Raw genomic sequence first — 12274 nt, forward strand, 5'->3', positions numbered from 1 at the left:
TAATACTGCTGCTGATAGACGTGTTGGTAGTGTCCTGATCAAGTTTCGCTTGTCACAGCTACCAGCATTCTAATTGCTCCCTAGTGACTGGCCGCATACGCTGCAGCCCACGCTGTGATCACTGTTAGAGAAGCAGAGTTTTTCACAGGGATGGACCTTCGCTGAACGTTTCCGCATAGATTCAAGTTATATCTTAACGCCAGATCGTACCTGTAATAAAACTGATTTGGTTTCTAAAGTGGGGCGACATTGCTACACTCTTTATCGGAATGTAAAGTATTAGGTTTTAAAGTCAAGTGACTGCCATTTTACCAAGATGCGCAATTTCATGTTGATGGGTCTATTGTAATTGCGAGTGTATTATACAAGTATTGCTCAAACACCTGCAACCAACATATGCGATGTCTCCATTTTTGACATTTCAAGTATTCTAATTGGTATGTATATATCTTTATGAACATTTGCACGTGAAATGTTGCCTAACAGCATATTTGTCTTTATTATTAGTAAACTAATTATATGGAAATCATTCCCAATTCATTATTAACAAAATTATATATGTACTACGCATGTGTGAGAAGGGTTTCCCTTCTTCCACGTGTTATTTACTTATCTTTCTCAACTCTCTTCTTTTGCCTCGCATGCAAATGTATGACACTCAATTAGCACAATACGCTAAGGTTATGTATGTTCGTGTGCTTACGTATTTTTTCTGTGTTAACAAAATACACAGGTTTTTATGTTATAAAGGGACAGACATCATTGCAGCCCATGCACACTGACTGACTAAAGCCCAGAGCAGCTGTAGCAGTATTACGAGTGCAACCATAGTCGCCAGCGAAACCATGCATCAGCACGACCAGCTGAAAATAGACACCCGCAATTACGCAAGGGTCTGAAGGTAGGCACCCAACTGCATGTTCTCTTGTCTGTGGCGCAGCAGAGACGGCGAGCACTCCGGCAGTGCGATACTCGGCGGCCGACGAGCGCGAGATAAAGTTACCTCTGCTGAGGCTTCCGCTCTCTTCCCTCCCTCTACCAGCTGCACAGTGTCGTAGCAAGGTCACACGCAGTGCGCGCGCGTGTGTGTATGTGTGTTGCCCGCGTAGTTCGCAGCAATCCTGTGCAACTCGTAACACTCCCTGCGATGATCTGCCCACAGTGAAGCCCTAGTGTGGAATAATTTGCTTCCTTCGCAGAAGTCTGTGATCGCTCGCGGCGATTTGAGCCGACGACGCTGTGAAACGTGTCACAGAGGTTTGGAAGCCATGGATCAGGAGGCGAAGCTCGGCCCCGAGGCCAGGCTGCGGCGGCTGGAGAGCATGTGGCTGAGGGGTCCGCGACAGCACCCGGGAGAGGTAGATATGATACCACCTATATGTATGACGCCCATCGCAGCAGGGATAGAGGCTCTAGCTGCAAGCTGCGCGATCGAGATCGGAGTCTCCATCGTGCGTACGGGGGAGTTTTCGGGGCTTCGGTGTGTGAATGTGCATAGCTGAGTGCAGACTGCCTCGGTTCCGGCCCCGTCTCTCGGTTTTTTGCGGCTGCATATCCTGCTCGCGTCTCCTCTCCCCCCATCTGCGTTACTCAAACAACATGTGGTGTATTTGCCGAGTCCATGTGTTACTGTCCTGGTTGAGCTGAGCTGTACAGATATCTCGACTCGAAATGTGAAGTGAAGAAATTCTTTGAATAGGCATTTATCGTAAAGATTTTTTTAAATAAAACTTTAACGCTCTTCAACTGCCTGCAGTAAAAACTTGCCAATGATTAGTGTGAATGTGATGATAGTAATTTTATTAATAATGAATTTATTATATATACAATCTATATATATATAATATTTTTATATTATATTATATATATCATAATAATTTATTTCTTGATGTTTTCTCATGCTCACTGTTATATCTTTCCTTTATCAATATTCGTGATCAGCTGTTTTCGTTCTAGGTTCTAAGTCTTGAGACCCTGATGGATATTCTTATCGTGCTGTATGAGGAATGCAGCCATTCCTCTCTCCGGCGTGAGAAGACACTCTCACAGTTTGCAGAAATAGGTATAAATTTCATATTGCGAAGTTCACCATGCTTTGCATTTCAAGAACGTTGACAGGAATAAATAATCGTATGCATCTGTGCGTGGCAGGAAATAATACCATAGTAATTAACGTGAATATAATATGGGTAAATTAGTTAATTATTAGTGGAATCATTTATATACCCATATTATATTCAATTATATTCATATTATTTTTTGAAATTGTTTCAACATGGAAACTATTAGTGACTATAATAGTTTCCATGTTGAAACAATTTCAAAAAATGAATTGCAGTGGGTCCACCTTCTCTTTCCTGTTAACGTGCCAGGATGCGTATGAGATAGGCTTTCTGTATTCTGGCCGTGTATACCACCACCCTGTATACTTACTTCTACACAGGCTGAACAGCTGCATGCACGTAAACAGTATGTGTGTGTGATCGGCCTGTTACGCATTGTATTGTAGTATCAGTGCCTGTTGACAGTCACGCGGTGGGAGTTACTGTGGGAGTTACGTAAATAGGAGCCGCATCACAGGATGGGTGTGTAGCAGCTTTGACCACAACACCAGCACACCACAGCGTCCGCAAATAAGCAGCGCACGCGGACAGTGAGACTGGACCCATTAGCTACTGTTGTTGTTGTTTTCGGCGGGACTCTTGCCTGTTGGTACAGCCGGCCGGGGTCTTGGCTCCAAATCGAATCGGCTGCATGCAGACCCGAGGGGCACGAAAATAAACATCATGCGCTTACTACCAGCATCACAGGGGATCGGGCAATATAGACGTGCGTTTACTGTTCAGCACACACGCACAGTTTTAACGGCGCACATCTGATGCAGGATCTTGAATATCAAGCTAGGCATATTGTTTATAAATTCACGTGCTCAATGCTGATGTCAGGTCTTTATGTTTCAAAATCAAAAACTGGAAGGAACACAAAGGTTTAAGCTGCAGTTATAATTTCTTGTTAGTAAACAGCATATAGGGTAGCGTTATCAACTAATAGTAACTGCTGAATGCACGAACACTTACACTGCAGGTTCATGGTGGTGGCATGATGGTGATGCCAGTTACAGTTATCAACACGTACATCTGCATTTGGTTACTGCCTATGTATTTCTCCCTAAAGTCGCTGTAAATTTTTTTGAGGGAAGAGTGAACGTTTATTCAGTGAGTGAAGTCAGTACCGCATAAAAAACTATTAGGAGTTGAAATGGCATTAGGTAATGTGGCGTGGTTCCAGACAAAAAGCTCGGAGACATGGAAGCTGTCTTGTGGAACTGTGGCATATATAGAGTGATGCCAGGATTCTGGTCAGGGTGATAGCAATATGTCCATGTAGCACTGTGAACCAAGTTACAATTACGTTCCTTTAACGTTTAGGTGTTGGCTATTCACAGTGCAACACTAAACACTAAAAGAATAACACCCCCCCCCCTCCAAAAAAAAAACTGGGCAGTAATATGTAGGAAATATTACAGTATACTCGATCAACTCAAAACGCACGTACGACTGTGATACATGAATTACAAGAAGATGATTACTGTCCAACTTCATATACCCACTTCATTCATAGGCAACATGCTGCCCTGACCTTGAACTTTGTCAGCAACCGCTGCAGACTAGCTCGAATTACTAAACTGGCCGTGTACTGATGTTTGATATGCAGGCAGCTTTATGCAGGCTGTAGATTTCCTGTCCACACGCATGAGCTCAGTGTAGGCCTACGACCTTCTCACTGATACTATCACGTTTTCTCACTCGTCCTGCACAGCCAGCTATATAGCAGTAATACGATCTGTCCGCTTTGAAACGCGGCTTCAGCAGTTACTATTCGGGAACTCGCTTTTTCGAATTCCCAATGATGACGTCAACCCTGAAGGCTGCCAGGCCAACGCAGTACTGCCAGGCAGAATGTAGCAGTATACTTACTTATCTGCAGTCCCGAGATGCTGTAAGAAGGCTTATTTGTGCTTTTGCTCCCATCCATCGGTGCACAAGTAACTTCATTATACTGAGGCCTGTGAATTAATGTAGTCTGCGCTAATGTAGTGCGCATGCATGTGCGTGAAACCTGCAACCCCTCTTCCGATGTTCCGTCATGATGAGACTGTGTTTAAGGAATGTGTAAAAGTGGATCCCGATCTGTAACAACTTTTGCATTTTTAATCTTCTGGAACTGTTTATTCTGATGTTTTTTCACATGTATGCACAGATGCAAGTTTTGTGAAAGCATGTTGTGCAGGGGTCCCAAGTTGGGAAAATCCAAGAAAGGGAGCCAGCAATCCAATTAAGAAAGGGAGCACTTGTGATAATGGTCCATCGCCGTTTTTTCGCAGTGCGCAAAAACAGGAAAAAAAGTTGTGGCGGGCTGCGATCGATATGTGTTTGTCGCGGCACACCACCATTTTTTATAAAGTATACATGTAAAATAAAATGCAAATTTATGTTAATTTATGGGTTCACATTTATTTATTATTATACGAGTATATTACACATTGCATCACATTAATGCTTGCCATTTGTGGCCTTTTATTGTTCGCTGGAATCAAAGTACATCAACAACAACGGCAAATTTAGTAATTTACTGATGTAAATTTTTATATGGCTGAAAAATGTTACGACCGAGAGCTTCTAGACTCATTCCGGGGAAATCCAAGAAAGGGAGCCAGCAATCCAAGAAAGGGAGCACTTGTGATAATGGTCCATCGCCGTTTTTTCGCAGTGCGCAAAAACATGAAAAAAAGTTGTGGCGGGCTGCGATATGTGTTTGTCGTGGCACACCACCATTTTTTATAAAGTATACATGTAAAATAAAATGCAAATTTATGTTAATTTATGGGTTCACATTTATTTATTATTATACGAGTATATTACACATTGCATCACATTAATGCTTGCCATTTGTGGCCTTTTATTGTTCGCTGGAATCAAAGTACATTAACAACAACGGCAAATTTAGTAATTTACTGATGTAAATTTTTATATGGCTGAAAAATGTTACGACCGAGAGCTTCTGGACTCATTCCGGGGCACCGGGAGCAGCGTGTCATACCGGGAGGATCCCGGTGAGACCGGGACATTTGGGACGTCTGGTTGTGAGAGATTGCCCTGTCACTGCGTTTCATGTGATTGCATTGCACTCATTTATTTTAAATTTTGGGAAATAATGTGCATTTCCAGCTGTTGAAGTCACATAAGCCAAAGCCACAAAGCTTGTTGAGTCTGCTACTATAACTTTTACTTGCTGATCATCAACTTTGCCAAATGTTACGATGATTCTGAACACATGATGAAATTAGAACTGTGAACGCCAGATAATTATACGAATTTTGCACTGGGTGATGAACTTTCATTTTACAGACGTTCTCCCATTGATTATCTATTAAAGAGTGTTTACACACACGTGACATTTGTTTATGCTATGTACTGTGAAAGTTTCTGAATATAGATCTGTCTGCGTAATGTATAAAGGGCAATGAACAGTAACTAGTAATAACTCGGGGCTGTGCAAAACTCTAGCCAGATGTGTTGTGATAGTTGTAGTAACTGCTTCTAAGGCCTGATAATGTGATAATTAATCCACATCAAGTGAATCTTTTTGAACAGCTTTTTATCAATTGTTGCTGGTTTCGGGCTACCTATTATATTCCCAGTTGTATTCATGTCAAGTCAGTAATATTACTAAGACACTGACAGTAAATAAGAAACTAAAAACTCAACTATAGTATATATATTATAGTGCATCAGTATGGGTATATGTATCCACAGTATAACATCTATTTGCTACGTACTAAAGAAACGTTTTTCCCTTCAATTCAATTGCATTTTATGTAAAATCGGAGTTTACTTTATTTTATTTAGCCAAGCCTATTGCGATGTCGATAAAGCAGTTGCGATTACGCAAAGATGACTTCAAGCTTATCAAGGTCATTGGCAAAGGTGCATTTGGAGAGGTTTGTATATCAACATACAGTAATTATAAACCTAATAATATTATTATGAATGACGTATAACTCAATCACATGGGATTCTACTTGTTCATTTATTTTAATTATCTTCTGTCGCCAGTTGTTTTATTGCAATTATGTTTTGTGTTTAATTGTTTTCCGTAAGAATTAGAAGTGGCAGAACCTGTAATTGTTTCAATAACAATGATAATACGATAGCAGGCAGGCAAATAAAGTAATTGCGTAGGCTCTGTGTTTCTAGCCATGTTCATAAAAGTGTCTTAGCTGAAAGAAACTAGCTAACCATTGCATCTGATATTATGTTGTGTTGTTCTTTGTTGTGTGGATCAAGGATACTGCGTTTAATAAGTTTGTTTCATCTGCTTGCAGGTATCGGTGGTGAAGGAGAAGGTGACAGGCAAAGTGTATGCTATGAAGACTCTCAACAAGTGGTACATGCTCAAGCGTGCAGATGTGAGTATGCTATAAGCAGCTATATACAGTGTATATTTATCACCTTGGTTATTTTGCCATGAAGCCAGGCACGTGCATGTCATCGCCCGAATCAGCCAGCATTCTTGTGTGTAAGTTTTCGTTTTGCGATTATCTTCCAAGTTATGTAACTGTTTGATTTTACCCATTCTTCTCTTGCGCTTCAGATAATAATGTGTGTTTAAGTTCATAAAAATAAGATCGTATTCTTGTAGTTCCCTCTCCTACTTGGTAATGGCTTGCAATTGATAGACATAACACAGAGAATAGTATCAGAAGCATGTATGGCTCTTTCAACATAAAATATTACGAGGTATAATTCTGTCTTGGGGTGAGATAAGGCATCTAAAATAGCCTTTGTTTTATAATCCTGGGACCTATATTACTTGAGATTCCCTTTTAAAAGTGGGGAAAAGGTTTCATATAGCTTGGAGGTTTCTATCGTTTACATATATAACCCAAAGCCAGTTGACTTGTGTAGACATACAGGGTGCTGTCATCATTTGAGTCGCAACATTCAATTTCTGATGAATATTCCTTGACAAAATTCGTTCTGTCAAAGCAAACCTCAGAATAATACAAGTTTTATTAATCTTTTATTATAATATACATTATGTAGCATCTTACATTATCTATATTTCACTTAAACCTGAATGAAACTAATATATCCATTACTGTTCATTATTTATTTATAGTACCTAGTATACACCAATCTATTCAATTACCAGCTCATATTGATCCCTAGAATTACCAGTGTTGGCTTTTAAGTTACTACCTTGCAATCAAACAGTAGGTTTTCACAAACATTATTTACGATCAATGGGCCATTCATTCATTTTATTTCATTTCATTTCATTTCATTTCATTTCATTTTATTTCAGGTGACAGTGTTTCCTAAATATTAAGTGTTTGTGTAATCACGAAAATATCTATGCCATAAAATATAGGCATGTTTGAAAAGTAATATAGTTGCATTTTTATGTAGTCGGTCATCAACAGGTTATAACAGACTAGTAATTCTCGTTTTAGATATGTGCTTGATAATAAAGATGAGAATATTATAAACAACTAATGGATATATACCTATTATCTAACAATTTAAACTATATTTACATGAATGTTGTGCTTTCTTTTAACCTTTATATTTACTAGTATGATCATTTAAATGAAGGGCCACTTGTGAAAAAAAAACGTGAGAAACATTTCTGTTATGTACGTGATACCCTGTCAAGAAGACATTATATTTCTGTAGCCTATAAAGTGAGTGATGGTTGTTACTTTGCGACCTGGCAGGAGCTATGTAAATCTCCACGGACATAATCGGCGCGTTTCTTGTTGACTCTTGGTGATTTTATTAATTATTTTCAGGTTTCGTGCAAGATTCATAAATTCTCCTATTAGCAAAAGTCTGTATAAGTATGTTTCCTCGTAGCCAGTAACACATGTTTGGCAGTGCTCTACACTTCATCTGCATTCACATTTATTCACGTAAAACACTACAACTACTTTTATTGCCACCAGGTGTTGCCATAGGTTCCACTATTGCCCTTGCTTCCACCATTACTATTTCCTCCATCGTTGCCATATCCACCACTGCTGCCTCCGCGGTTGCCATATCCACCACTGCTGCCTCCACTGTTGCCATATCCACCACTGCTGCCTCCACTGTTGCCATATCCACCACTGCTGCCTCCACTGCTACCATATCCACTACTGCTGCCTCCCCTGTTACACTGAAATGCAGAGTGGAAATTGACAAATAATGCTACTTAAGGTTTACCATAATTTTAAAAAAACTATATATAAAGCCCCGTGTGATATATTTTGGTTGGCCAAGTACCCATTATTTCCAAAGAACGGCAGATCCCTTGAAAATCCGTTGAACCTGAACTGAGCTGGCTATGGCCAGTTACATATTGATGCCAAATGAAAGATGGACGTAGGGCTCGAAAGCGAAGGTCGACATGGCGGCTGCCCCTCCACAATAATGACGATTCACCAAAGGACCTCATCCAATAAGAGTAAAACAAAAAAAAAAAAAAAAAAAAAAAAAAAAAAAATAAAAAAAAAAAAAAAAAAAAAAAAAAAACAAAAAAAAAAATAAAAAAAAAAAAAAAAAAAAAAAAAAAAAAAAAACAACCAAAAAAATGTGTATATGCAATTTTGAAAACATGTGGGTCAAACGCGTTCTTGAGTTATCGTTGACCGTGCCAAATCGTTGACGGACGGACGACGGACGGCGTACGGACGGACGACACCCCATGGCCCAATAGATCATGTTGACGATGTCAGTGTGAGCTATAAACCATGTTATTTTAACACACGCTTTTCCCCTTTTATCAATGAATGAATGCCTAATTTGTTATGTAATTAATGTGGCCAAAAAATTGTTACAAGATAACGTCTCAGTCTCAACTATTACCAGGATTTGCCACATAAACGAGTTCCAATAAGCAAATTAGCACACATTCATGCGTGTATATGATAAATCCTAATAATTGACACATACACCCAATTTGCCCTCGGTAATGTGCCAATTTGAAAAAACGCTTGAAAAAGATATGCTTGTGTGAACGTGCATGCATGTGTTATACGCAGGATGTCTTTAGTTTCTGTAGAAATGGGCGTGCGGCGCTAAGTTGAAGACGCCGTCCCTGCCTCGCTCCCTCCCTCCCCAGGTATAAAAAGCACACCTCCCCTAACTCCGACGAACACACACGTGGTTGTCTGCTCATAATGTTGCACGTGCCGCAAATGTTGTACAAAAAGAGCACTGGGTTTCACAGCAGCTCCTCCCTTCCCTCCCGCCCACACACGTAATCATGTGACATAGGCATGTGCGTTGACCGCACACTGGCAACTCACACCACGCGCCCGACCGCACGCGCACGCAGCCACGGCCGACACCACAACACGCCCGCCCGTCCCGCACCCGCACGCAGCGCACGCACGCACGCAGGCGAGACACACAACATGCGCGCCGCCCGCACAGCGCACGCAGCAGACACACGCCGCGCGCGGCACGGTCACGCGGACCAGGCAGACACACACGCCCGCACGATCGCACGCACGGCACGCAGGCAGAACACACACACCCCGCACGCACACCAGCAAACACCACACGCACTCACGTCACGCATAGACGCACACAGGCAGACACACACGCACACACGCACGCACGCACGCACGCACGCACGCAACGCACACAGGGGTACGGTGATTTACGTAGAGCAAACGAGTGCAGGGAATTGAACGACGCGAGTGAGCCATGGATCGACCGGGCGCGGGATAGACGAGCCGCCAACATATACCGCACGTCTAAGCTCCTTGCACAACGCCTGGTCGCACGCCTACGAGGGGAGCCGTCAATGCCGAAAATAACCTTCAACGCAGCTAGACTATATATACGTCCCCTGTAGCGTGAGCGAACGGGCTTAGGATCGGTAAAGCGCGAGGAACGAAGTATGACAATGATCTAATAGATCAAAAGACTGTGCTGAGAGGTTCAAACAAACACAATTATCACTCTCTACCCATTAGGAAAGCTACCACCATTGTAAGAAACACAAAATTAGGTCTCTAATTGGTATACGGTAAATTGATACCTAATATAACACAATATTCTTTCGTGAGTTTTGCTCCCTGATCACAGTCAAATAGGGACCGCATTTAAACGCATGATTTAGTTTTATAAAATGCCAAGGTACACGTATTACTATGGAATCGCCATTAGGAACTATAAGCTACTTTAGTTCTGCCAGTAAACATACGTACATAGGTTAGCTCACTGGCTGTCTTGGCTTCTTCGAAGCCTGCTGCAATTGCGGGCTAGTAGTTTTAGCCACACGTGCTAACACGCGTTCCTCTCGAACAAACTGTGACAGCTATAAGCCATCGACAAGTACCATGCACATGTTGCTATCGCCACGGGTGTGACACAAATATGTCACCGGAGGTAGCTCCATCCGTAACCGATAAGAAAGATTATAATATTCCAATATTACGCTTTGATTTTTCCTGATTTTTGTACTAAGTTTCGCTTTGTCGTTAACTATTAAAATTTATAAACAACAGATTTACGATACATGTCTGTCAGGTTTCCAAAACACAGTGTATAAGGAGGCCAATGACAGCTGCATGCACTTTAATTTTGGATACATTCTATCATTCGTATCGTTAATATGCGAACTTAATGCAGCAATGTAAAGAAAATACATCAGCGTCTATTTAAGGGAGTGAAATGACAGCTATTCACTATATTTTCGATGACACTCTCTGATTCGTATCTGCTAAAGTATACTTAGGGTGAGAGTGTCACTACAACGCGCCCACCCGGCACACATCTCAAGTAAAACTCAGGCTATTAAAACCAAGAGTGTTACTACGATACCCGTTACTTGAAAGAATGAAGTATCCACAAATCTGTGCTTTCTACGATAACTAAAATATACATTATATAGGCCTACATGAGTTGGTAATACACAATGACTGAAAATGCAGAGAAAGGATGCGCAAACGACACACGAGTAACAACTACCCACACACACGAACCTAAATAACTATACCTCAAGGTTGAGTGTGCATCGTATGATGAATACACACATAAGCAACGACTATCGTGCGAAATTCGTGCTAACCTCGCGATTTTTTTTTTCTCTATTTCTTTTTTTGAGGCAATGTGATTGCTATACGGGTATACGGGTTTTATTTAATGGTCGATGCCGAAACAGCAGCGGTGCAAATTACAGCGAATGCGACGCGATCACACTTATTTTAATTACACTTTCAGCTCACTCATTAACACTGGATTTCTATTTGAATTACATGGACAATAAAAAGACCTATAAATAATTAATAATAACACTCGCTTCCCCAAAACAACTTTTACAAGAATAGAACGATCAGAGTGTTCTAGTCATAGCAGTCACCAGTCCGGACGATCTGCACACACCGAACACCTGAGCGTTTGCTTGTAAGCGAATTATATAGAGATAATATATATATGATATATATCATATACTATTATATATATGTATATATATATAGTTCTAACTAGTATATTATTCTACGTTGTAACAAACAAAGACTGCCATGCAACATTGTTATAATAAATATATAAGAATATATATAATAATAATAAAGAATGAAACGAAAAAATAAAGAAAATAATAATATATAAGAAGATAGTGGATGACAGGATTAACAACACAGCGCAGAACTAGCACTACATGCTGTCTGCCCATACATGGATACAACCACGCATGCGTGCACGCGCAACCCACTTGGCTACGTGTACAGTTGACACAGAGCAAGGCAAAAGGTAACGCAATTACGAACACTCCGACGTGCGTGCGTGCGTGCGGTTACCTGCGTGCGTGCATCACTGCTACTGTTTGCAGGCAAAAGCTGGTGGATGATAATAATTTCTACGGCCTATGGCGTGTCTGCGTGCAAAAAGGAGTGATGTGTTTTCGTAATTGCGCTTACCTTTGCTTCTGTGTCAATGCTGGTACACGTAAGCCCAAGTGGTGCGCCGTGCACGCGATGAGCGTGGCTGTATCCATGTATGGCAGTAAGCATGAGTCGCGGAGTCCTGCATGGTGTTGTTAATCTGTTATCCGTTACTCTTACTATATTATTATTATTCTTTTTTTTTGGCTTTCATTTCTTTTATTATTATTTATATATTATGTCTTATATATTATTATAACAATCGTTGCATGGCAGTTTTGGTGTTACGAAGCGTAAGATAATATACTAGTAGACTATATATATATATATACATAT

At 40.8% G+C, this 12274-nt stretch overlaps 1 protein-coding gene across 1 annotated transcript in view; it reads left to right on the plus strand.

Moving 5' to 3' along the window:
- Positions 1 to 379: 379 nt before the first annotated feature.
- Positions 380 to 12274, plus strand: part of LOC106810009 (serine/threonine-protein kinase MRCK alpha-like) — a 51996-nt gene continuing 40101 nt past the window's right edge. Inside the window, exons 1-6 of the mRNA XM_014813259.1 lie at positions 380 to 437; positions 734 to 901; positions 1200 to 1358; positions 1957 to 2062; positions 5910 to 6001; positions 6386 to 6469. Coding sequence (XP_014668745.1) covers positions 1269 to 1358; positions 1957 to 2062; positions 5910 to 6001; positions 6386 to 6469 — 372 coding nt within the window. The 5' untranslated portion in view covers positions 380 to 437; positions 734 to 901; positions 1200 to 1268. The remainder of the gene's footprint in view (positions 438 to 733; positions 902 to 1199; positions 1359 to 1956; positions 2063 to 5909; positions 6002 to 6385; positions 6470 to 12274) is intronic.

This window comes from Priapulus caudatus, unplaced genomic scaffold (genome assembly GCF_000485595.1).
Source record: "Priapulus caudatus unplaced genomic scaffold, Priapulus_caudatus-5.0.1 Scaffold403, whole genome shotgun sequence".
Taxonomy (NCBI): Eukaryota; Metazoa; Priapulida; class Priapulimorpha; order Priapulimorphida; family Priapulidae; genus Priapulus; species Priapulus caudatus.